Source organism: Cygnus olor, chromosome 4, assembly GCF_009769625.2.
Source record: "Cygnus olor isolate bCygOlo1 chromosome 4, bCygOlo1.pri.v2, whole genome shotgun sequence".
Classification (NCBI taxonomy): domain Eukaryota; kingdom Metazoa; phylum Chordata; class Aves; order Anseriformes; family Anatidae; genus Cygnus; species Cygnus olor.
In genome coordinates this window covers 77,281,221-77,306,163 of record NC_049172.1, presented here as the reverse complement: position 1 = coordinate 77,306,163, position 24,943 = coordinate 77,281,221, and the positions used below count along the sequence as shown (strand labels likewise).

The 24,943-nt window shown below is 68.1% G+C and overlaps 2 protein-coding genes across 5 annotated transcripts in view; one reads left to right on the top strand and one right to left on the bottom strand.

Annotated features, from left to right (window-relative positions):
- Positions 1–11,195, top strand: part of C4H20orf27 (chromosome 4 C20orf27 homolog) — a 15,846-nt gene extending 4,651 nt beyond the window's left edge. Inside the window, exons 1-6 of one of the 4 annotated variants that reach the window (XM_040555764.1) lie at positions 471–556; positions 1,274–1,375; positions 3,783–3,925; positions 6,381–6,519; positions 9,354–9,476; positions 10,333–11,195. In XM_040555764.1, the coding sequence (XP_040411698.1) occupies positions 1,357–1,375; positions 3,783–3,925; positions 6,381–6,519; positions 9,354–9,476; positions 10,333–10,433 (525 nt within the window). In that variant the 5' untranslated portion in view covers positions 471–556; positions 1,274–1,356 and the 3' untranslated portion in view covers positions 10,434–11,195. Of the gene's footprint in view, positions 1–470; positions 557–1,273; positions 1,376–3,782; positions 3,926–6,380; positions 6,520–9,353; positions 9,477–10,332 lie in introns of those variants that run through there. The other 3 variants (XM_040555765.1, XR_005819457.1, XM_040555757.1) reach the window with 3 other exon arrangements.
- HSPA12B (heat shock protein family A (Hsp70) member 12B) lies at positions 11,132–24,943 on the bottom strand. The gene is made up of 13 exons (XM_040555751.1): positions 24,555–24,943; positions 21,929–21,990; positions 19,458–19,558; positions 18,164–18,288; positions 17,167–17,353; positions 16,589–16,693; positions 16,295–16,411; positions 15,744–15,915; positions 14,554–14,640; positions 14,205–14,309; positions 13,114–13,372; positions 12,795–12,898; positions 11,132–12,547 (listed from the first exon to the last, which is right to left on the bottom strand). Exons 2-13 carry the CDS (start codon positions 21,969–21,971, stop codon positions 11,904–11,906), a joined length of 2,049 nt encoding a protein of 682 aa, XP_040411685.1. The 5' UTR covers positions 21,972–21,990; positions 24,555–24,943; the 3' UTR covers positions 11,132–11,903.

Sequence of the window (24,943 nt, the reverse complement as noted above, 5' to 3'; positions counted from 1 at the left end):
CCGCGGTGCCGGGGCCGTGCTCCCGCGGGCTCCGCTGGGCTCCCCGGGACCACCCCCGGGGCTCTCCGGTGCCCTCCCCGGTGCCACCTCCCGGCCCCGCTGGGAGCCGGGCGCGGCCCCCCCGAGCCTCCCCGGCCCCTCCCCACCGTGCCCCGCCCGTCTCCCCCCGCCCGTCCCGGTCCGTCCCGGTCCGTCCCGGTCCGGGGCCGCGGGGCTCGGGGAGGGGAGGGGGCACCGGGGGGAGGCGTCCCCATGGCAACCGCGTCGCGCAGGGCGGGGCCGCCCGCCACCGAAGCCCCGCCCACCCTCTCCCCATTGGCTGCCCTCTACTATCGCCAACCCCGCCCCCCGCGACGGGCCCGCCCCTTGGAGACGACCTCGCCGGCGGGCCGCGTAGGAACCGGAGCCAATGGGAGTGGCGGGGGGGCGTGACCGCGGAGCGGGCGGACCAATGGGAGCGGCGGGGGTGTGTCCGAGCAGCAGGGTGACCAATAGGAGGGCGGGGGGCGTGTCCCGGTAGTGGAAGCGGGCAGCGGGCAGCGCCCGGGACGCGGCGGTGAGCGGGGTCGGGGCGGGGGGCGTGGGACGGGAGCGGCAACGGCAACGGCAACGGCAACGTGCGGGGGGTTCGGGCCTCGGTTCCCGCGGCGTGCGGGGTTTCCTGCCTGTGCGTGGTTTTCAATGATTTTTTTTTTTAATTTTAATTTTTTATATTTTAACGTTTTCCGTTTTTGCCGTTTCCGCCGTGTTTTCGCCCGGTTTCCGCGCTCCGTTCCGACGCCCTCCCCTCGAGCTCCCGCTGCTCACCGCCGGTCCCGGGGCTGTGCCCATTGTCGCTTCCTCCCCCCCCCCCCCCCTCCCTTTTCATCCCGGGGCACCGGGGCCGGTACCGGGGTCAGGGCACGGCCCCGGTGCTCCCCTCCCGGGCCCCGTTTCCCCGCCCCCCCGGGGCCGCTCCTGGCCCCGTCCCAGCCGCGGTGACCCCGAGGCCGTGGGACGGAGCCTGAGAGCCTCGGGACGGCTGCGGGGCCCCGGGGAGCTCCGTGGGGCCGGGGCCGGCTCCTCGTGCACCGGGGGCGGCGGGACCGGGGCCGTACCCCGGGGCCCGCCCCCTCTCGCTGCGGCAGCGCCTGCCCCGTGCGTGCCCGGCGTGTGCCCGCCGCTGCCGCCGAGGGGCTGCCGGTGCCCGTGGCCCGGGCTCCTCCCCGGCAGCCGCGTCCCCGGTGCTCGCCGGCCCTGCCCGCTCCTCACCGGCCCCTTCTCCCCCTCCCAGCTCCGGCGGCGCCCCTCGGAGCATGGCCTCGCGCCGCCGCCTCTGAAGCTCGGCGCAAGGACGACGGACGGCGGCGGGGACACATGGCTGCGGCCAACAAGGGTGAGTCCCCGGCGGCCCCCCCCGGCTCCCTCCCCCGGTTGCGTGCCCGCGCCCCGGCGGGGTCTGGTTCGGTGCCGCTCGCTGCGGGGGTCCCCGCCCGTGTCCGTGGGGGGTCCCCGTGCTGTGGCGGGGGCTGCGCGGAGCTGCCTGCCCTGCCCCTGCAGCAGGGGACGGGTGGGGAACGGATTGCTGCTATTTTTTGGGCTGTGGGCGCGTCCCGTGGGTGCTGCTCCTCGGGGTGCTCCCGGTGCCCCGCGGGGCTGGGACCCGGCCGTGTGCTCGGTGCGGGGAGGTGACCCGGAAAGGCTGCGGCGCTCCCTGCCCTGCGCCGCCCAGACAAAGCCCCAGGAGCTCTTTGTGCTCCGCTGAGCCGTGCTTTCATCTCTGCGTGGCCGCGGCTCCGTGCCCCCGATCCCCGCGTCCCCTTCCTGCAGCGAGCGAGGTCGCGGGACGGCTCCGTCCCCGGTCGCTCAGCACCCTGGGGACCCTCCCTCCCGCGGTGAAGCCTTGTCCGGGCTGCTGTCACAGCTGAACGAGGGGCACAGCGCCAGGGTCCCCTGCTCCGCGTGCTGTCATCACCTGTGGCTCTCCTGGCACCGGTGGCGGTCCCGTGGCAGCGGTGCCGAAGGGCAGACCGCCCGTTGCCTCGTTTCCGTCGGTGCCGGGACAGCCCCGGCGCTCCCAGCCCTGCCTGCTGGGGGGACAATGGGGACCCTCGCCTCGGGACCCTGTGACAAAAGGTGGCATTTACTGCCGGGCTCGTGACCGTCCCTGACACAGGCGTGGCGGTCTCCCCAGGGCAGACCCTCCCCGCTGCGCAGAGGCTCGGGGAGCAGGGGGAGCACAGCACCAGGGCTGGCTGCCGGCACGCTGACCCCCAGGGAGGGGTCCGGCGACCCTCCTGCTGCTGTGGTGGGACTCGGTGCAGTCCCCTACCCCACGAGATAAAGCAAAATAGCCCTGGGTGATTTTCTACCCTGCCCAAGGCTGACTCACGCAGCTGCCGGAGCAGGAGACGCGGTCGGCGTCGCTGCCTGGGTGTGTGCAGGATGCGCAATTGGATTGCACCCCTAATTTCATTTCTGGGCTGCCTGACGCGTGGGCACGGCCCCGGCCCCGTGGTGCTGGGGCTGCCGTCGGGTATTTGGGCTCTGCCCGGTGCTTTCTGGGTCGCCGGGGAGAGGCCCGGTGCCAGCGCTCAGGGCGGGTGGCACCGTCCCTGCCAGCCCCCCGTGGGCAGGATGCGGTGCTGGGTCCTGGTGCCCCCGCAGAGGTGCCCAGGGACTGCTGGGGCTCCGCGGCCAGCAGCGAGCTGGGACCTCAGCCACAGCTCCCCATGTTCATCCCACGGGGCCGTTCCGTGGGCTCTGTCCTGCCTGGTGTGCTCGGCCCACCCGAAGCTGTGCATCCCTGGGGGACGTCTGAGTTCAGGCGGGGACAGCCCCGTGCACGGCCCCGCACCCGCAGCGCTCCGCGCGCCCCCCAGGCCCGCTGCCTCCTCCACGCCGAGGAGCGTTTCTTGCCAAGCTGTTCCTGCTGAACAATGCCGAGTTATTAAATCTCCTGCGTTTCAGTAAATTAGAGTCTGCCGAGGCACAAAGAGCCTTTTCTTTAAGAAGGCAGCAATCTGCTCCGTGCCTGCTGCCAGATGGACGTGCTCGGCGGCTCTGGGGAGGGGGCTTCGCCCTGCGTGGTGCAGCACCATCGTGGGGCGTTGCTGCCGCAGCTCCCAGCTTTTTGGGGTTCTGCCCCCCCACGCCTCGGCGATGGAGCTGCAGCAGCCTGGCTGGGGACCCGCCGTCCCCACGTGCCCTCCTGCCCCGCATCTCTGTGCCCTCCTGTGCTGAAGTCACCAGCGCCCTGGCTTGTGCCCGGCCCTGCTCCCAGATCGGTGTCCGGCTGCAGAGCCCGTGCTCTGAGTGCCACCCCAGCCCGCGCTGTCTGCGGCGGGATTTCGCCCCTTGTCTCATCCCAGCCGGTTCTGGGCTCTGCTGGTTGCGGCAGGCCGGGGAGGCGGGTGTATTTTTTGCTGTTCGTTTGCGCTCTCTGCAGCTGGGTTTTTACTGTAGAGCTCCAGCACCCAAATGACGGCAGGGAGAAGAAGTGGCTGCCGGTGAAATCATGCCGGCAGTGCTTCCCATCGGTTCCTCGCCCTGTGCGGGCAGCCTGGCCGGGTGGCTTCCTGGATCACTGGTGCGGGAGGAGGAGGAGGAGGAGTTGTCTCTTCCTGGCAGCCCGCAGACCACACTCTGCGAAGGCACAAGCCTCAGGGCGCACGGCGCTGGTCCTGGCGGGCGGCTGGAGGCGGCAGGGGCCGGGGAGGGGAGCGGAACCCGTCCTGCCCCTTGGCTTCTTGTCCCCGGGGACAGCAGGTGACACGCAGGCTCTGTCCTCTCGTCCCGTGCAGGCAGCAAGGCGAAGGCGGGCGGCGTGCGCTTCGCCCCCAGCCAGCCCGCGGAGGGGGCCCCCGGCCACGTCCACTTCGAGGAGAAGCTCCGCGACTCGGCGGTGATGGTGACGCAGGAGAAGGACGGACACTTCCTCGTCAAGGTGGGGGCGTGGGGGGCACGTGCTGGGGCGGCTGTTATCTGCGGACACGCGCCCGGGGGGCCCGCAGGTGCCCTGTGGATTGGGGACCCCTCTCCACGGGTGGCGGTGAGGCTCCTCGGGGGGTGCTCTGCTCCGGATTCACAGAGATAACCCCTGATTTCCGCCCCGTTGCTGCTGCCTGGCCCAGGCTGTGTTTGCCTGGGGCTCTTGGGACGGATCCGACCCCTCAGGGACCGCAGGGGCAGGCATGTGTGGAGGAGAGCGTTCGCTTCCCTGCGGGCAGCGCCGCGGCACCCGCTGCCCTTCGGGGCCGGTTGGGGTTTGCCCACCAGGGACACGGTGCGTTTCCCAGAGCTTCCCTGGGACTTCGCAGACCCGAGCACCCGCAGCCTGCCCCCATCCCCCTGGGCTGTGCTGAGCTGCCACGGGGCAGGGGGCCGGGCCCGTCTTCAAGCACCCGGGCAGCTCTGTGGGGCTGGGGCAGCGCCTCGAGGGGGTGCTCGTGGTTGTTGTGGGATGAGCACCGGGGCTTTTTGTGCTGGCCACCAGCCCTGTGGGTGTTTGCAAGAGGAGGCTTCAGTCCTGCAGAAAAACCTCCACAATTTTCCTCGCTGGTTTGCAGGCGGAGGGGGAGAGGCCGAACCGCGGGGCCTCCATCCCCAGCCTCCCCCTTGGGGGCTCCCTTCCCCGAGAAATAACGCCGGCGAAGGGCTCGGCAGGTATCCTGGCGTTGCATGAAGCAGAGCGATTTAAAATTCCCTTTTGAGCTCTGAGTCACTTATTTGTCTGGGGCGGATGATGGGTTATTGCCCTAAAAATTGCTGCGAATTGCTTAGCGATTGCCGCCCCGTGGGTGGCTGTTGGTGTTTTTCTGCTGGCGGAGCGCGGCGTGCTGCGAGCGCCCCCGGCACCGCACGTGCCCTGCAGATGGGACGCGGGTCCCGAGGCAGAGCGGCAGCGGCCGGTGCTGCTCCTTGGGTGGATTTAGGGTGGGTTTGGAGCTCTCCCAGCCCCGGGGTGCTGTGGTGCTTCCCGTGCAGCCCGCCCCATGCCTTCGGAGGCAGAGGAGAGCTGCGTCTCCCTGCCGGGGGTGAGATGGGCTCGCTGGGGCTGCTCACCCCGTGTCTGTCCCTGTCCTGAAAATCCCCGAAGCGTTTGTGGCTGTTTGGGTTGGTTGCTGTGTTGCAGTGATGTCTCCGAGCTGCTCACGGGCAGGAGTGCCGCCGTGCGAGGCAGATGGCTTGCACTTTGTATATTTATATTTATGCGTGTGTGTTATACATTATGTAAGAAATGATATATTTCCACGCAGAGTGGTGGCTGAGGCTCTGGGCACCGTGACGGGGTTGCACATGTGCCTGTCCTGGCTGGACGTGCCCGTGGCGGGGGTCATATCCCGACGCCCGGGGGGGGGGGTTGCAGGGCCGGAGGGCGGTGTCTGAGCGGAGGATCGCCCCGCTGAACGGGAAGAGCGACGAGGTGGCACGGCTCGATGCGGTCACGTCGCCCACGCGGTTGGCGACCGCATGCTGCGTGGCTCCCGCGTCACCCCGGGTGACAAAGAGCCACTGCTGTCCCCAAAACCCCTCCCGAGCCATCCGCGGGCTGGGCGTGGCGGGGGCTCCGTCTCCCTGCACACCCCTCGCTGCAGCAGCTCCCACTCCTTTGCCGCGGGCGCTGTGCCACGGCCGGGGCTGCCCCAGCACCCGGAGAGGCGCGGTGCTGGGCGGCTGTGGGTGCCGGCAGCGCTGCCGCCGCGTGCCGCGCGCCCTCCTCTGATTGACGCGGAAGGTGCGGGCGGCTCCCCCCGCACCCCCCGGCAGCGATTAGCTCCGCTTCAGCTCCTCGCCTCCCCCTGCCCGTGCCAGCAGCTGGGGCGCTCGGAGGACTGGTGTCCGCCCTCTCCTTGGGGTCCCGTTGGCTCGGGGGGCTCTGGTCGGTGCTGGGGGGACCGTGGGGGGGTTCCCTTCCCGAAACGTGTATTGCTGGATGGAAACAGACCTGCTGGCTGGGAGAGGGCTCTGGTTTTCATCGTGGAAAAGGATAAACGGCGTGTGAAGGCGTGCTCCTGGAAGCGTCCTGGCTTTTGGAGACCTGCAGCGGGAGCTGAACGCTGCTCAGCTTGAACTGGGAAAATTGGTCTGCTGCTCCCAAAGCACCCCAGGGTTGTTCTTAACAGTGCGTTTCCCAGAACTGGTTATTTCTGCTGCTTGCTTTGTGCAGCTAAAATAAATGCGTTTATTATTACATTTTCCTGATTGTTTGGGAAAACAGCCCCCCCCCCAGTGGCTGCTGCCAACCCCGCTCCACCCCCGTGGTGCCTGGGGGCGAGCGCCGGGTGCTGGCGGGTCCCTGCCCCACAGAGGGGGGTGTGGGATGGGGCGGTGGCGGTGGGGGCCCCTCGCCGTGCCTCCATCCCGCCCGGCGTGACCCGAGCGCTCCTCTCCCCTCGCAGGTGGGCTTCCTGAAGATCCTGCACAAGTACGAGATCACCTTCCTGCTGCCCCCGTCGCAGCGCCTGGGGAAGGACGTCTGCGCCGTGCCCCTCCCCAACCTCAACCTCAGGGTCCTCAGCGTCACCTCGGTGCCTGAAGGTGAGGTCCCCGCGTCCCTACACCGTGTCAGACCCCCGCGTGCCACCCGCCTCCCCTCGGGGTCCTGCGGGTGGCTTCTGTCCCCGGGGGGACATCATCACCGGGAGCCGGAACCGATTGACCTGCCGAGGGCTTAACAGGGACAGGCGAGAGATGGGCGGTGGAGAGCGGGTCCTGCTGCTGTCCCCAGGGTCCCCCAGCACGGTGTGCGCCCATGCGGGTGGCACCGGCTTGGCACCCTTGCTGCTTGGGGGTGGCTTGTTGCAGGGGGCTGTCCCCGCTGCTCCACTGGGATGGGGGTGGCATGGTGTGGCGGGGACAGGGCGGGGTGTTTGGGGCTTGAGGCTGCTGGGCAGAAGCAGCCAGGATGCAGGGTGCCGAGCAGAGGGCGTGAGACCCCGGCTTCAGCCGGGCGTCGCGACGCAGAGCTGGAAACGCCTGGGGGGCTCCTGGGCAGGGGCAGCAGTCCCGGCAGGGAGCGTGGGGCCGTGTCCCAGCGCCTGTCCCTCGCCGTGCTGGAGAGCTTTACAGCATGGAGAAGGAATCCGTGTTTCCATGCGCCTCCCGGGAGACGTCTGACTCCGACCCGCGTGCTTCAAGAGCGGCTTTTGTGGCATTTTAATCCAGGAACCTGCTGAACAGAGTCCAGACGTGCTTTTATTTTTAGCCCTCGTTCTGTCTGCTCTTTCTCCGTGCCGAGGGTCCGCGCGGAGAAGCGGCACAGCCCTGCCTCTCAGCCTGCCTCCACGCTCGTAGCTAATTTCCATGTCAGAGAGGGAAGGGGGAGCAATATCCTGACGAGTGAGCACCACAACGTGATTCTCGGTGCGGCGGCGCTGCCTGGGATTTGTTTTGCTGCAGCTGCAGCAGCTCAGCCTCCTCCCAGCCCTTCCGGAGCCGGGCACGTGGCAGCCCCCGCCTCGTGGCTGCGGGTCTGGGGGGGCCCCGCTGGCTGCTTCACCCCCCCCCTCTACCCCTGCTTCCTCCCGTGCAGCTTCCCCCGGTCCCGCTGGCTGTGTCCGTCCCTGTGACAGCCCAGGCACGGCCCCTCTGGCCCTGTGGCTGTTGCTCCCCCTGCTTCGAGCCCATGTCCCTCCGCTATTTATCCCCTGCCATCGCACGTTACAGCCCTCCTGTCCCTCGCCCGCGGTTTGGGTCGGTCTCGAAGGCGGGAGGTGGGAGGTGAGCCTGCAGCCTGGGGGACGGGGACGGGGACTGCTCCGGGAGCCGCTGGGATCGGTTCATGGCCCTGGAGAAGGGAGCAGGAGCACTCGCAGCAGCTGGGACGGGCTTTGGTGCTGCGCTGAGCATGTCCGCAGCACGGCTCGGTGCACGGGCCGGGCAGTTCGGGGTGTGAGCTGCGTCCTGGCTGCGGGCAGGGCTGGGCATCACCTTGGGATGGATCCAGTCCCTGCTGGTGGCGGCAGCCTGCAGGAGCCCGTGCCACCGAGCGGGGGGAGCCCAGCCTGGCGCCTGGTGGGACACGGCCCGGGGCTGGCCACGACAGCAGCCATGGGTGGCACCAGCGAGGCTTTGATCTGCTGGCCCACTGGCAGCGAGACAGAGATGAATCGGCCCCGGGGAGTGCAGCCAGGTGATAACGGGGCTCCTGGCGGTGAGAAGAAAGATTTTTGCCACCGCTTCTCCCTCCGGCCTGCAGATAAAACCCTTGACCTTGTTTTGAGGTGGAGCCGCCCGACGGAGCGGAGCAGGGGAGCCGCACGCTGCTGGGTGGCCCCAGGGCCCTTCTCTGATCACCAAAATGCTCCTGTGCCTTTGCTGGAGGTGGTTGGAGCTCCTGGAGCCCCCTGAGCTGATTCTGCCCCTGCTCCCCTCCTCCTGAGCACGGTGCTGAGATCCTTCCTGAGCCCTGTGCTGGGGTGGGGACGTGGAGGAGAGGGGGGCGGCCTCAGGGACAGGCACCCACCACGCTGCTCCCGCTGCTGCCTTGCTTTCCTCCACCCACCCAGGCACAGCGGGTGTTTCCCAGCCCTGGTGCTGGGCCCCTGGTGCTCAGCACGTTTTTATTTCTTCCCCAGCACCGTCACTGCGTCCCCCCAACGCCAGCTCTGTCGGGGGCCTCCCCTCGGGGCCTGCAGAGCCGGTGGCCCGGCGCTGTGCCGGGTGCTTGCGGCAGGCTCGTGCCCCCGGGGCTGCACTAATGCCTTTCTTCTGCTGAGACGCCGCAGGTGTTTATTTTTCTGCCTACTCCTTACTTTTATAGAGAGCTTTTTTTCCTCTGGATGGAAAGCAGCTGCCGCCTCTGGCTCTGACAGCTGTGTCTGCAGCCCGGGAGGGGACGCAGGGCTGGGGCCAGCCTTCGCCTGGCTCGCTTTGGGGCCATGTCCTTGTTCCCCCTGCCCTGCAAAGGGGGCAGTTGCAATGTTTTGGCACGGGCTCTCATGTCAGGAAGGGTTTGGGGTGCCTGGCTGATGGGAGACGGTGGCCTGGGGCACGGCATGGGTGCCCACCCGTGGCTGTGCACAGGGCAGGGTGCGGGCAGAGCGGCTGATTTCGGTGCTTTTGGGGGTGGTTGCACAGCGTGCTGGTGTTCAGGGTGCTGCTGGGTTTGGGGCCGGGTGCTGCGGTGCCCAGGCACCCCGGTGCATCCCAGCAGTGCCGCTGAGCGGGGCTCCGTGTGTGCTGGCACCGTGCTGCCTGCTTCGTGCTCCTGCCCTGGCCGTGCTGCATCAGCTCTGCCCCTGGCGATGCCAGCGGCGCCTTGGGGCTGGAGGGCTCCCAGAGCAGGGGTATTGGCACAGCACCAGCTCCTGTCTTCCCCCCCAAAAATCCTGGCCCGGACCTGGGCTCACAGCGTCCCCCCCTGTCCCCAGGCTACAGCGTCAAGTGCGAGTACACGGCGCACAAGGAGGGTGTCCTGAAGGAGGAGATGCTCCTCGCCAGCGAGACCGGGGACGGCGCCTGCCTCAAGGTCGTGGTCCAAGCCCGCGTGATGGGTAAGGGCTGCTGTGGGGCCGGGGACGTCAGTCTGGGCCCAGGACGTCTGTCCTGCCTGCCCCGGGGGTTCACAGCCTGGTGGTGGATGTGCAGCTCCCGTGGGCCTCACGCTTCAAAACCTCCCTGGGTTTTGGAGCTGTGATTCCTCCCCAGCACGACCCGGAGCTGGCTGCAGCCCCTGCTTCTGCCCTGCCTCGGGCTGGGAGCTGAGGCCCTGCAGACCCTGCCCCGGTTCCAGCCGCCGCCGTCCCCCTGGTGGAGGCTTCTGAGCAACGGTCCTAAAGCAGGACACTTTCCACCCGAAAATCCTGGGGCTGGGGGACGTCGCGGGGGGAGGCTGCGGGGCCTCCCTGGCACGGCGGCCGGGTGGGATGATGGCAGTGGCCGCTTCAAGCCCCAGCATCTCCCCGCTCCCCCGCACGCCCCCGGTTTCTTCCCCACCGTGGTGCCGGTGGGTGCTTGCTTGGGGGCACCGGCTCCACGGGGCTGCAGGGCTTGTGCTGGACCCGCTGTCCCAGCTGTGGCCAGCCTGGTGCCCCCACTTGGTGTCCCAATTCCATAACTCCTAACCAGTGCCCGGTGCATTGCAGCGCCATGGGGCTGAGCTCCTTCTCCTGCTCAGCACCCCTGGGGCTGTGACTGCAGCGGTGACCCGGGGACAGGGTGCAGTGTCCCTGCGCTTCCCAGCCCCGCAGGTGACAGTGTCCCCTGTGGGAGGACAATTGCGTGTGAGCCTGAAAGGGCTCTGAGAAGGGAAGAGGCAGTGCAGGCAGCGCTGGAGCCAGCCCTGGTGTCACAGAAGGTGCAAGACCAGGGTCTGTGTCCCCGTTGCCACTGTCCCCTCCTGTCTCGCAGACCGGCACCACGGCACGCCGATGCTCCTGGACGGGGTGCGCTGCATCGGAGCGGAGCTGGAGTACGACTCGGAGCAGAGCGACTGGCACGGCTTCGACTAGCCCCCAGCCTGCCTTCTTCCCGGGGGCAGAGCTCACATTTAAAACAGAAAAAGCAACCCACCCCCCTTCCCCAGCGTCGGCAGGGCCCCAGCCCTCCTGCTGCCACGGAGCTGGTGGCTGCCGCTGCTCCCCTCTGCCCGCTGAGCCAGGGCCGCTGCATCGACACCCGCCGTGTGCCTCTGCTCCCCCCAGCTCGGGGTGGGGGCTTCCCCCCAAAACCCCCAGAGGCTCCTGAAGTGCCCCAGCACCTCCTGCCAGAGCTCTGCGCCTCGCATGGGGCTGGGGCGGGGAAGGGGCTCCCTTGCTGCCCGCCTGCTGCTGCTGCTTTCCCCCTCGCTTTTCTCCCACCCCATCCTCCCCAGGAGGGGACATTTGGGGGCTTGGGGTGGCAGACCCCGAGCTGGGCCCCTCCCCGGGTTAAATTTTGCCTCCTGGGGGCTGGGGCAGGATCTGGCCCTATGATGGAGGCTGGGTCCCCAGGGCTCTGGTGCCTGTGCCCCTTTGCCTGTCCCTGTCGTCATGTCGAGCGCCGCCTTGATCCCCTCCCGCGATCTCCTCCCGTTTTGCTTTTTTCTTTCATTTGTTGGCCCGTGGTGCAAGGACTGGGAGAAGTGATTCAGTTCTGAAAGCAACAGGAGGCTTTATGTGCCTATATATATAAATATATAGATATATATATATATACATGACTGTGTATGTGTGGGTTTTTAAGTACAAAAAAAATAATCTATAGAGGTAAATAATAAATGTCAGTTGAAAACATGCCAGAGCTCAGCTTGTCTGTGTTAAACCCCCCAGGGCTTCGGGGCTGGCTGCTGCCAGCAGCTCCCTTCCCCCCGCTGCCCCCTCACAGGCAATTTTCTCTCCCAAATGCGATTAAAACCCACGGAGGGGGGGGGGCACCCTGGCCCTTCCCTGCAGCTTTCAGACTCCCCGGGGGGGTGAGGATGTATTTGTTGGTGTGTGAGCAGCCAGGGGATGGTGGTGCGGGGCGGGGGGGGCAGGCATTTCCAGGCAGCCCCGGGCTGGGTGCAGGGCTCCTTCCCGCACGCTCTGTGTCCCCAGGGCTCAGCACGCACCCGCAGTGCTGAGCAGTATGTGAAACCCAGAAATTCGGGGGCATGGGAAGCATGCGTGCTTGTGTTCTCTGTGGGCTCCAGCCGTGGGGGGGGGGCAGCCTGAGACCCCTCCCCGGGTGCCGGGGGCAGTGCTGCCCGCGTGGCCCCACCAGGGCTGGTTTTATGCTTTCTGAATTTGGACCCCGAGCCCTTTCTGTGAGCGGTGCTGGCTGCCCACAGCAGTGATGCACAGCTTCAGGGCGCCCTGTGAAACGTGGGGTGGCAGCAGCCTCGTGGCATGGTGAGGGGTGAGCGCTTGGGTCCCAGCGCCCCAGGGTGCCCCCGGGGCTGGCACCGCACGGAGGCAGCTGCCGGGGCCCCCCCCGGCCCGGTCCCGGCCCCGCCGGGCGCGTCAGTTGGAGAGGAAGTCGATGGTGGCCCGGACCGTCTTGGAGGTGCGGATGTCCATGGCGGTGACCTTGATCTCCGTGTCCCCGAACTGCATGGCGGCGCGGATCTCGCGGCGGGCGCGCGGGGGGCTGCCGGCATCGCCCAGCTCCGGCAGCTCCAGGCTGATGGTGCCGCACTTGCGCACGCCGGGGTCGGTGATGTAGACCACGTCGTCCGTGGCGCTGCAGTAGATGTTGATGATGGTCTTGCGCTGGCCGGCGCGGGCCGGGCAGTAGCTGCGCTGCACCACCTCGCCCAGCGCCACCGACTGGTCGACGGAGACGAACTTCTCGAAGATGTCCGTGCACCAGTTCTTGCCCTCCTTCACCAGCAGCTTCTCCCGCGGGTGCTTCCCCTCCACGAACTTGTTGAGCACCCCCACGCCGTAGGTCAGGGGGGAGCGCCGCACGCGGACGATGGTGGGGTCGAGGCCGAAGAGCACGGCCCCCTTGAGGATGGTCAGCCCCACGTCCTGGGGGATGATGACGCGGCACACGGGGCCGAAGGCAGCCTGCACGGCGTGCTGCAGCATGGCCGACTCCGCGAAGCCGCCCACCAGGAACAGGAACTTGATGCCTTGCACTTCGGGCTTCTTCAGGAGGGCGTCTGGTTGGGGAGAGAGGGGATTTGGGCCTGGGCGGGGGGTGAGGGAGCCCCCCCAGTGCCGGTGAATGGGGGAGCAGGGTTGGCTCCGGGCAGCGCTCGGTGCTGACGGAACCACCGAGGGGCTGCCCATGGGGGCTTGGGGCTCCCCGTCTTTGGGGGGTGCTGGGGGCGGATGGGTGCAGAAGGTGCTCCACATGGTGCCGGGGGGAGCAGGGAGCATGCCCCCCCATTGCAGGCTGTCACCTACCGATGTGCTTGATGATCTGGGTGATGGTGGGCTGGAAGAGCTCGCTCATGGCCTCTGGGGACATGCGCAGCATCCCCTGGGACGACCACTTGACGAAGTTCACGCTGGGGAAGGAGGAGAGGAGGGGGGCACTTGGGGCTGACCCTCACCAAAAGCTCCCCCCAGCACCCTGAGCCCCCCCAGCCCACGGCCCCCCAGCAGAGCGTTGTGCTCGGCTCCCTCCCTGCCCCTCCGTGCCTCCATGGGGGACCCTCCAGGGCCGTGCGCTCCCAGGGCCTGGGGGTGCCCGGCTGCCCCCCCGCCCTCGCCGGGCGCTCACTTGCTCTTCTTGAGGGCCGTCTCCACGTTCTGGCCCCGGTGCTTGCGGTAGAAGTCGATGAAGGAGAAGGGCAGGGAGATGTTGAGGGGGCTGGCGCGGGACGGGGCCGCCGCTCGCTTGCGCGCCTCGAAGGCGATGGTCAGGTCCACCCAGGCGGCCGGGCGCTTGGCCTTGAAGGTGGCGATGAAATCCTCCCCGAAGATGTGGCACAGCAGCCGCTCGAAGGCCAGGTCCACCCCCACGGCGCCGTAGGGACCCCCTGGGTGGCGGGGCCATGGGTCAGGCAGCGACCATGGCCCCACGGCACCGCACGGCCACGGCGCGGGGGCAGCGGGGTGGGGGGACGCGGAGGGGAGCCCCCTGCCCAGGGCTGAGCTGGGGCAAGGAGGGGTCCTGCAGTGGCAGGGGACACGGAATGTCCCCCCCCCAGCAAGGAGTGTGGCCGTGGGACACCGGCCCTCTGGACAAAGCCTTTGGCCGGGGCATGGCCCTGCCGGGGGTCCTGAGGCCATGCTGGGGAGGGGGGGGGCTTGGTGCCTGTCTCCATGCGCAGCTTTCCCAGGGGTTGAAGGAAATGGAGGCGCTGGAGCGGGGACACTGGGAGATCAGCGGGGACACTGGAGACACAAGGCGCATCCCGGGGGGACATTGCTGCGGGGGGTGGGCTCGTCCCCAGACCTGGGCCTCAGCCTCATCTGCTTCGCCCCCCCCAACCCACTGCGCCCCCCCGTCCCACTCACACCTCCGTCCCCACGCCCCCCTGCCCCCCCTGCGGTCCCCAGCCGGCCCCCCCCTTTCTGGGCCCCCCCCCCCCCCGTGCCGTCCCCGCTCCCCGCTGCCACCAGGTGTCGCCGCAGGACAGGCCGGGCACGGCGCCGCGGGGCTGGGGGCGCGGGGGGGCCCCGCCGTTACCAGCCGGGGGGGCACGGGACGGGGCTGCAGCAGGGCACCCCCGTGCCACAGCCCCCAGCACCACCGCCCCCAAACCCCCCCCCCCAAGTCCCACCAGTCCCTAACCCCCCCCAGCCCCACGGCCCCCCCAAGCCCCCCACGTCCCTTCCCAGGGCGGGGGCCCGGGGGCTGCAGCCCACCTGAGGCTTTGTACAGCTCCTTCAGGGTCCCCTGCGGCTTCTCGATCTGGTGCACGGTCAGGTCCACCGTGCCGCCGCCGCAGTCCGCCACGATGTACCGGTCACCTGCGGGGGGGCAGCGGCGGCGTGGGGGGGGGCGCGGTGGCCTGGGGGGTCCCCACGCTGCAGCCACGGGCCACTTGAACCCCGATGTGCGGTGGTTTTTTTTTTTTTTTTTTTCAATTGAAAACTGGAAAAGGTTTTGGAGGCCCCAAGGGGAAGGACACGGACGTCGCAGCGTTTGGCCGGAACGAGGAACCCCAATTTAGGTTGGGGGCCCCCCCTGCCCGCCCGCCGCCCCCGCTCCTACCTGCCTGCATCTCGGACCAGAGCTCCCCGATGCCCGACTCCACCAGGAAGGTGCGGCTGTGGCGGGACCGCCGGAGCTGCTCGCGGGCTGCGGGGACAACGGGGGTGGTGGCGTGAGGCTGGGGGGCGCACCGGGACCCCGCAGCACCCCACAGGACCCCTACAGCACCCCACGGGACCCCCACAGCACCCCACAGGACCCCCACAGCATCCCACGGGACCCCTGCAGCACCCCACAGGACCCCCGCAGCACCCCATGGAACCCCTACAGCATCCCCCGGGACCCCCGCAGCATCCCACGGGACCCCTGCAGCACCCCACAGGACCCCCGCAGCACCCCATGGAACCCCTACAGCATCCCCCGGGACCCCCGCAGCATCCCACGGGACCCCCACAGCACCCCACGGGACCCCCCACAGCTCTGTGGTGCCACCCCTGCGGCTCTCCCCCCCGCCACCGCAGCGGGACCCGGCCGGGTGGGGTTTCCTCTGCTCTGTCCCCTCCCGGGGCCGGGGACGTCAGGGCGGCCAGGAAGGGCAGGAGCTGTTTGGGAAGGTGCGGCTACCCCGGCCGGCGTTTGGCAGCGGGGATGGACACGGCAGGGCGATTCCTCCAGCCATGGCACCACAGGTGGCTCAACATGGAGCAGGAGCAGGGGTGGCTGGGCAGGAGCCAGGGGCTGCTCGAGCTGAGCCTGCAGAAGGGGGCTCCAGCCAGGATGTAGGGGCAGGAAAGGTGGGGTCGGCCGGGGGGGCTTTCCTCAAAAGCTTCTTGGGAAAGCAGCTCGGGTCTGCCCCAGGACCTTGGGGCAGATGGGACCGGGTGCCAGGGAGCAGAGGGCAAAGGGGAGCAGCCCACTTGCTCTCTGCCTCAGTTTCCCCCATCCCCGTGTGGCACAGCGGGCTGGGGGGTCTCCGATGCCGAGGACCAGCCCTGCCCCATCCTTGTGGCGGCACCAGGGACGCTGCTGGCTTTATGGGTGGGGGGGCACCTGTTAAGGACTCACCCACAACATCCACCCTTGGAGCAGGGGGGCCCTGGTGAAGCTGGGGGGCCTGGGACAGGGCTGCCCCCAAACCCAGCAGCTCAGGGGGGCAGGAGGGCACTCGGGGAACAGCCCCTGAGCTCCCCGCAGCCCGGGGCTGCCCACCCTGCAGCACCCACCCCGTGCACGGCCCCGGCTCCGCTCACCCTGCCTGAAGCTGGAGTCGATGGCGTGGTCGGGGGCCAGCCCGTTGGGCTGGGGCTTGCAGCTCAGCTCGATCAGCTGGTGCAGCCGGAGCTTCCTGCAGTAAATGGAGGCGGCCTCGGGCTCCAGCGCGATCAGCAGCTGCTCCGGGGTCTCCGGGGACACCAGCCCGGCCTGCGAGGGGGACGGGGCATCGTGACTGGGACAGGGCATCACGACAGGGACAGGGTATCGTGACAGGCAGAGGCTCCCCATGGTGGTGCACTGGGAGGATTCCCCATCTGCAGCCTCTGTGCATCGTGTGGTGCTCTACGTCATGCCCAGGTAGCTGCGGGGTTGGTGAGGCTTGGCCCCGGCAGGACCAGCTCTCCCTCCCCGACTCCAGCCTCGCAGTGGCACCTCCACACCTGGGGGATTTGCTCCCAGTGCCTGCCACCCCCTGCCCGCTATCCATCCCCAGCCTCACGCCCAACTCCGAGATCTCCCCCACCACCACCAGGCTTCAAAGCCTGAGCCCGATGGCACCCAGCCCACCCCGAGCTCGCCCCCTCGCCTTGTAGGCAGCCTCCCGCATGAACTGCTTGGCCGGCTGCTTCCAGATGGCCGGCACGGTGATCACCCAGCGGATGGCGTCCCTCTCCGGCAGCGACGGGCACTGGTCCTTCAGCTCCTGCCGGGCAAGAAGCAGCCGGTGACGCCCTGGTTTTCGTGCCAGGGCTGTGGGCCAGGGGCCAGAAGCCGTAGGTGGAGGAGACCAGCACCGCGTGCGCTCCTTCTGGGGAGGGAGCGCGGAGCCACGGCCCTGCGGTGCTGCTGCAGGGGGGCAGGAGCCCCGTGGCAGCCCTACCTGCACGGCGTGCTGCTTGAAGAAGCGGAGCGCGTGGGCGAACACCTCCAGGGCTTGCATTTTCTTCCCGTTCACAGCTTCCAGCTCAGTTTTCATGGTGAGGTCCTGGCCGGGAGAGCAGCGACAGCGAACGGATGATGCAGGCTGCTGGGACGCGGCTGGCAGCAGGGGCCCGGAGCAGCGAGCTGCCAGCCTGCACCCACGGCCAGTCCCACGTGCAGCACGGCCACGGCCATTCCCAGCCTCCAGGTCCCCAGGGCAGGCACAGGACCAGGGCCGGGGCAGCCAGCACCATTGGTTACTGGCACGGCTGTGGCTTGTGCTTGAAGCTTTGCTCTGCAGCCACACGTGCCTGCTCCAAAGCAGCTCAGATGGGGGAACAAAAAAAATCTCCCCCCCCCGCAATGGGCCATGTTGCAAAGTGTAAAATGCGTGAAAAGCAAACAGGGAGCCGGGCACACTCTGTGGATGCTGACACTCAGAGGTTTGTTTTGCACCCCCTCCAGCCCCCCAGATTTCTGCCCCTCCCCCTCCCCCCAAGCCCCTCTCTTTGCAGGAGCACAGGAGCGCGGCCTTACGCTGGTGCTGTGGATCTTCATCTTAAACTTCTCAAAGTAGAGCCAGTCGCGGGCCTCCTCGGGGTCGAGGTCGTGGTAGTAGTCCCTGGCGGTGTAGCCGAAGCTGTGGAAGCTGCCCTCCGGCGTCAGCAGCAGGCTGGTGGGGGTCTTCTGGTTGGCCACCCCCGGGTCCCCTCCTTCCCATTTCCTGCACACAGCAGCCGGTGGTGCTGAGCCCCTGCAGGGCAGGCAGTGCGGCACAGCGCGGCACAACACGGCACGGCATGGCACATTGTAGCGCGGCACAACACAACATGGCATGGCATGGCACAACAAGGCACAGCACAACACGACACAGCACCCCACGGCACACCACAGCTCTCCCCAGAGCACGCAGGAACCATAAAGCCACCCAGGACCCCCACGCCGGTGCGCTGGGGGATGCGCTGGGCTGCTCCTTGCTGCCAAGTCCTCCGGCATGGTGAGGATCTGGCCGGGAGGCACAGGGCAGGGAGAGCCACGTCTGCACTCAGGCAGCTGGGGATGGGGACGGAGCCCACAAAGGCCCCGTGGCCACCAGCCCTGCCCGAGGAGACTGCGGCTGCACGGCCGTAACCTCGGGGCAGGGAATGGGTCCTGGCCCCTCTTGTTTATTTATGTGGGCACAAGCTCAAATGCCTTGCAGAGGGACAAGGAAAGGACAAAGTCACTGGGAAGGCCGGGGCTCTCGGCGCGTGCTCACACCCGCATGGAGACTGCTCCCTGCGCACAGCCCCTGCAGTGCTCCTCTGGCACCCACACAGCTAATTATAACGGAGCACCAATTAAGCGGTGCTCCCAGTCAGTTAAGCAGTGCTCCCCCTCTCCTGGGGCGCTTCCACCCCGTGTGCCCAGGCACCCCTACCGGTGGTGGTTCTCTCTGCTCTCCCCCCTCTCCCCGAGCTGGCTCCCGGCTGCTTTTGGCCAGAAGCCCTCGGTGGGCGGCAGGAGCAGCGCAGGGGCCTCAGCTGCACGTTACCTCATCATGTGGATGGCCTCGGGGTCGCTGCAGAAGCTGAAGGCGTAGCCGCTGGACGTGGTGCCGAAGTCGATGGCCACCACGACGGCGAAGGAGGGGCTCTGCTGGGAGCGCGCCTCGCTCCTCTGAAACACAAGGCAGGCGTTGGGGATGGGACACCATCTCGCACAGGGTGAGCGCAAAGCAGTGCCGGCTGCTTCGGGAAAAGGGACAAAGCCTCCTGAAGGGGTTAATTTTTCCTGTGTCGGGCCCGCAGGCACAGCGATTTCTCCGAGTCTGACCCCACGCCAGGGCAGGGACTCGGTGACGCCGTGGTTTCGTCTGCAATGATGCTCTGCGGTTCTACAGCACGGGGCAATTTCTACTCTTGCACAGCTCCAAAACAAAAAGAAAAGAAGCTGCCTGTGTGCTCGGCCTCGTGGTGTCTCACTGCAGCGGTTTCCAAAGACAACCTCTATGGGAAGTGGAGAAAAACCATCTGGAGGGAGATGCGCCTGCAGCCCACGCAAGCTGCCTGGGGGTCTCTGCTCTTCCCCACTTGGAGCTGGTGTTAGGGGAGCCTGCCACCTTCAAACCCCGCAACTTTTAACTCCAATTCACCAAAATCCCTCCCTGCTTGAGAGACAGGGGACGTCCAGGAGCCCAGGACCGGGTGTCCCCACCAGCCTGTGCACTGGGCGGTGCAGAGCCCTGCGCTGCACCGCCCGCGCCTTCACGGGGCAGAGGCAGCCAGCTAAAAGCCCTCATTAAGTTTTTAATGCGTTCAGATTTGATAAATGCAGACATCAGCTAGCCTCAAAAAAAAAATGCTTCTATTAGCACGGGTGATGTAGTTGTCTCAGAAATGTGCACGGCCTGGTAACTGCAGGGACAGCAAGTCCCCAGGAGGGATCCGCTCCGGCACGTGCCTTCGTCTGTCCTCGCAGCCCCCGGGACATTCTGATAGGAGCAAGCGGAAAGAAAGCGCGTGGCACTAGCCGGAGAAAAGCTTTGAGAAGAGTTGTATTTATGCTGGTATTTCCTCCAGCCCCCCCCGCTTCTGAGCCATGCCCCCCTGCGCTACCCTCGGGCACTGGCATGGCCGGGAAAACTGCGGGTGCTGCAAATCCCCTGGCACGGGCACGGGTTTGGGCACCGGCCCGATGCACGGCCGGTAGCTGGAGGGGCAGGGGCTGTGCCGTGGGCAGGGTGCCCAGGTGGGACAGAAGGACAGTGAGGGGCGAGCACCGATGGGCAAGGAGCCGAGGGCACCGTGTGGGGACGTGGGGACCTGGGGACCCCCCGATTGCCTTACCGGGGACTGGGAGGGCGTCAGCGGGGCGATGCTGCAGCTGTCGTGGTGCGTCCCTGGGGAGCCAGGGGGGGACGGCGTGGGGCACTGCTCGCCGTTGGCACCTGGGGACAGAGCGGGGTGAGCCTGGCACGGGGATGAGCCCCGTCCCCCCCCGAAGGTCCTTCCCGGGTGTGAGGGCAACGCGTGGCATCCTGATGGAGATGTGCTGGTACGGGCACGGGTTTGTCAGCGAGGGGTCACAGCTCAGGCAGGGATGGGGACGTGGTCAGAGAAGAGCCGCAGGACCGAGGCACCCTCTCCTTGGGGCACGGGGAGGGGTCAGCACTTGCTCGGCACAGAGATTGGGGACAACTTGGCCGTGGGGTCAGCGAGGGACTCAGCTCGCTGGTGGGGCAGGCTTTGGTGGTGAGGCGTGGGCTGAATCCCTTCCCCATCACCCAAGGGGAACTGGCACACGGAGGAGGATTCGTTTCATCCTGAAAGCGGTGTCTGAAGCACTTCGGGTGACCCTGCAAGCCCAGCTCCTGCCCCCTGGCTGTACAATGACTCTGTGGCGGGTGCAGGTGGAGACCCTTCCCTTGCAGATGGGCGAGCTGAGGTGGGATGGGTCCTGCCTCTGCATCTGAGGGGAACTGGGACGGAGGGAGAGGAGGGGTCTTTGACCAGGGAAGGAGCAGCCGGATCTAATTCCTCCAAGCTGATGACAGAAGAATTAGGACTAACGAAACATGACGTATTTGTAGTAATAAGGGATGCGGTGGGTTCTCCAGGCTTGGCTATTTTTAAATCAAGACGGTCGTCAATGTGCGATAAACACATGTTAACTCGGCGTGGCAACATCTGCTGGGGACGGCTGCAAACAGCCCCGGCGGCTGCACCGTGCGGGGGGGCGAGCAGCTGCAGCACTGGTGTCCCCCGTTCTGCGATGCCAGCCAGCCCGGTGCCTCTTCCAGTGACTGCCACTGGCCCCATCCAGCAGCAGAAGTCGAGGTCCTGAGCTCGTTCTGGAGGTGCCCGGCTCAATCGTGGTGCCCCAGCCCGGGGGGACGCCCGACCCCAGCCCCGCACCGCCAGCACCGGGACGGGGCGAGTGCCGGAGCCGTGCCTCGTGCCCGGGGCTGCCTGCTGGCTGCGCTCCTCCCGGCACATGGCTCCAATTAGCAGAGAGGCTGATTAATCACCCGCCTGCGAGTGCACGAACCGATGGATGGACAGGCTCCAGCTGCGGGCCCGGGGGGGGCTGGGGCTGCGCGCGGCTCCACGGGGCTGTGCTGGGGACAGGGGCTGGGGACGGGCTGGGGACGGGAGCGGGACCCGCTGCGGGGGGTGGCGGAGCAGCAGCGAGTGAGGAGCAGGGGGGGCTGCCAGGCCTGGGGGTGGCAGGACGGGGCCGGGGCAGGGCAGGGCTGCTGCCCAGCGTCTGCTCCCTGCAGGGGATTGTTTCTGCTGCCCGCACGGGCCCGAGCTGCCTGCGCTTGGCTGCGCTCGCTGAGTCCACCTGAGCTGCCATAAATGCACGAGGTGCATTGCGAGGGTGTCCCCGCCACCAGGGGTACCCGGTACGGATGCCCAGATGTCCGTGTGTCCACGTGAACCCTCCGCGCTCCCACTGACACCAGTTTGCACCAGGACACCCCAGGGGCAGCTCCCTAAATCCCTCTGGCTGCTTGGGAGCCCCACGGCCTGCAGTGGGGTCCTCTGCGACCCTAAAACTGGGGCTGGGTTTGGTTTTGGGCACCCCAATGCCAGCAGTGGGGGTCCCGGCCGTTCCCCACTGCTTTGCCTCCTGGGCTGGCCGGGAGCAGAGCTGCCGGCACACACCACGCACGGCTCACCGGGGCTCAGCACCGCGCGTGCCGCTGCCAGAGGCTGGATTTTGCTGTGGGCCCCTCCCCAGGATCCGACGGGGGGGGGCTCGGCTGCTCCCCGGCACGCCACGGCCTCGTCCTTCACGCCTGCTCCATAAGTGCCTTTCCCTGTATCCGTGTCTGAGGCATGAATATTTGATCCCTGACAAAAAGGAAAGTCCCCCGGGATGGGGCGGCAGGGGCGGCGGGGCCGTGGTCGGGGAAGCAGCGGAGCCTCTGTCTTTGGGGGGGCTGCAGCCCGGCACCCCAAAGGATGGCTGGGGGCAGAGCGGGTGCGGGGCTGGGTAATGCATGGGTGGGGGGACACGGGGGGACACGGGGTGGTGCGTGGGGTGTGGGGGGCCGCAGGGCAGGCACGGGGGGGGGACCCGCGGGGGGGCTCGTGCGGTGCCGCTGCTGGGGCCGCTGCTGGCGCGGCGTCAGGTTTCGCAGCAGCAGCTGGTTCTGGTTATGGGGCGCGGGGGAGCGCAGCTCATTAGGGGCGCGGGGGGGTTCTGCAGCGTCAGCAGCCGGGGGGGGGCGGCGGGGACAGCGGCGCCCTGTGTGTGTGTGGGGGGGGGGGGCAGACAGACCCCCACCCGCTGCCCTCCCCGCGGCACTTACCCACGCGCAGGCCGCGCACGCCGGGCTCCAGCAGCGTCGCCATCGCGGCCTCGCCTTCCCGGCTGAAGAGAGGGAGAGCGGGCGGTGGGAGAGCGCCCGGCGGTGCCCTGGTGCCCCCCACACCCTCGGGGCACACGGTGTGCCACCCACCAAGCACACGCGGGGCCCCCCAGGGTCACTGGGGAAGCCCAGGCTCGACCCCACTCAATGACCCCGTGGGGACAGGGCTGGCCGTGACCCTGCGTCCTCCGGGACCCTGCAGGAGCAGGGACCGTGGTAGGGGAGCCCGAGGTCCGTCGGACACCGGTGGTGACGGGGGGGTGTCACTGGCCTTAGTCCCAACACACAAGCCCTCCGTGCCATCCCTGCAGGACAATGGTCCTGGTTCAGGTGGCCACCGAGCGGTGCCGGCCGGGCACGGGCACCGCAGCAGCCCCGCGGGACGAGGGCACCCGCTTTGCTCAGCTAATTTCCACTTGCCGTGCCTCAGCACCCGCCTCCACGCTGCCCAGGTTCAGGCTTTGGTGGAAGAGAGAAAATGGCAGAGCAGGAGATCCGCTAAAGCTATTTGCCTAACTGCAAGGAGTTATTTGTGCTGGAAAAGGCTCCCTGCAGCGTTGGGGTCGTGCTGGTAGGAGCGGCCGTGGCTGAAGGTGTCCCTGCCTGTCCCAGGGGGCAGATCCAGCACGGACCCGCTCCAAAACTCCACTCCCCTGGCTGAGGAACGGGCTCCTGGCGCCCTGCCTGCTGCGAGAGCATCACGCCGCCCCCGAGGCTGCCGTGCGGGGCGGCCGCCGGCTCGCACCAGCGGTTTCCATCCCGCAGAGCCCCAGGGCTCCGGACAGGGCTTAGCGAGGCGGGGAGGAGGCTTCGCTCCCAGCCAAACCCACCCACGCGCTGCCGCCCGGGCAGCCAGAGCCGACCCCCGGCAGAGACCTGAGAAAAGGCCTCGTGCTAAAAAAGGCAGGTGGCGAGCCCTGTCCCGGGGCAGACGCGGTCCCGCTCCGGCCAGCCCTGCAAGTCAGCGCCGACGGAGGCGGAGGTGAGGGGCGAGTGAGGAGGAGCTGCAAGCCGAGGGTCTGACCGCAGCAAGGAATTGGCACCGGCGGTGCTGGCCGGGGGTTTCCATCAGGCCGAGGCGAGGACAGGGGCTCCTCCACCAAAAGCAGCCCTTCCCCGCAGCGGTGGAAGCGCCTTGCACCGCTGCGGCCCCGGCATCGCCTCCCCAAAGCCCGGCTGTGCGGGGTCGCCTCTGCTCCGCGCTCGGCTGGCTGCAGCTCTGCCCAGGGCTTGTCTCGAGCCATGGTGGCTGTTTGCCCTGGAGGTTGAGCTCCCCTTGTGCTCGTCCAGCGCCAGGCAGCCTCGATGGGCAGCACCGGCCCTAAAACCCCAGCGCCCAGCCTGGGACTGCCAATGGGGCCGTGCAGGGACAGCCTCCGTGTCCCTGTCCTCTGTGTCCCCACGTGCTGCCTGGGAGATCCCAAAGAGGCTGCACGCCTCCAGCGGGTGCTCGGAGCCATCTGCCCGAGCAGGAGGCAGAAGTGAGAGGCCCGGGGCTCTTGTGACTCAGAGATTTCATTTTCTTGCCCTTGGTGGCCGTGGGACACTCTTGGTCGGTCGGTCGGGAGCCGCAGCAGAGCCCCAGGCTGCGGGTGGCTGAAGTCCTCCAGCTCCACAAACCGAGCTGTGGCATCGGGGCTCACCTGGCTGGTGGCCCCTGTCCTCGTGCAGCACCGGGACACTTGTCCCCTGCACCCGCCGGGTGCTGGCACAGCTTTGGGGTGCCCCACGAGCCTGACCAGACCCCGCAACCCCTGCCAGGGAGGGTGCCAGCGGCTCCCAGCGCTCGCTCGCAGCAAATTGTGCAGCAGCAGCAGTTTCGAGGGCTCTCTGCCGCTTCCGTTTCTGCGGGGGCTCAGGGAAACGGGGAAAGGAAACGAGGCTGGGAGGGCTCGGGGAGGCAGGCAGAGCGGGCCGGGCACCGCGGGGTGCCGGTGTGTCTGCACACCAGCACCGCCGGGCGCGGGGGCCCCGCGGCTCCACCTGCACGAGCCCGGGGGTCTCAGGGCAGCTGCGAGGCTGGGGGGGTGCAGTGACCCCAGAGATGGGGCTGCTGGGCTTGGGGAGCCCCCAAATCCTCTGGGCAGAGCTCCATGGTTTATGGGTGTCCTCCCCTTCCCGCTGCCATCGCTTGGCCACTGCCGGGTGTTCCCAGCACGGCGCGCCCCGTGCCACTCACAGCCTCCTGCTGGCACCGCAAGGTGCTGGGCTGTCACCGTGTTGTCCCCACGGGTCATGGTGGTGTCCCCGCAGGACTTGGGGGGGGACGGGGATAGGGCCTATGGAGGCTCAGGGGAGTACAAACAGCCATCCCCACTCCCACCCGTGTTCCCTGCCCGCAGCTCCGGGCTGGGGATAGGACCCAACCCATCCCAGCCCTCCCCAGTTCCGCGGCACTCACTCGCCAACGTCCCCAAACTGGGGAGACACCTCCGGCGTCACGGCTGTGACACCTTCCCCGTGGCCCAGCCCGCAGCCAGGCAGTGCCAGGTCCCCCTGACCCCACGCTTCGGGTGGTGCCGCTCGGTGGTCCCCAGGTCCCACCGCGAACCCCGCAGGAGCTCACCTCTGCGGCGGGGGCAGCGGGGGGACCCCTGGGCCAGCCACCGCCTTCTCGCTCCAGCTGCTCCTGCGGCTCCTGCTGCCGGTACCCTCGGTGCTGCCGGTACCCTGGGTGCTGCTGTCGATGCCCTCCTGCCCACGGCCGCTGGCGATGCCCAGCAGCTCCAGCCCCCGCCTGCCCGTGCCCGGCCCCGCCGCCCTGCGCTTCGCTCTGGCTTCCCGAAGCGCCTTCCTCCGCTCCCCGCTCCCGCCCGGCCCAGCCCCGGCAGCGGTTCAAATTGCAATTCCAGCTGCAGATGTGGGAGCGGGGAGGAGGCAGGGCCAGCGGCCGCCGGGACGGAAACCTCGGCTCGGCCCCGGCCTCCCCGCACCGGGGTGGGACCGAGGCCGCCG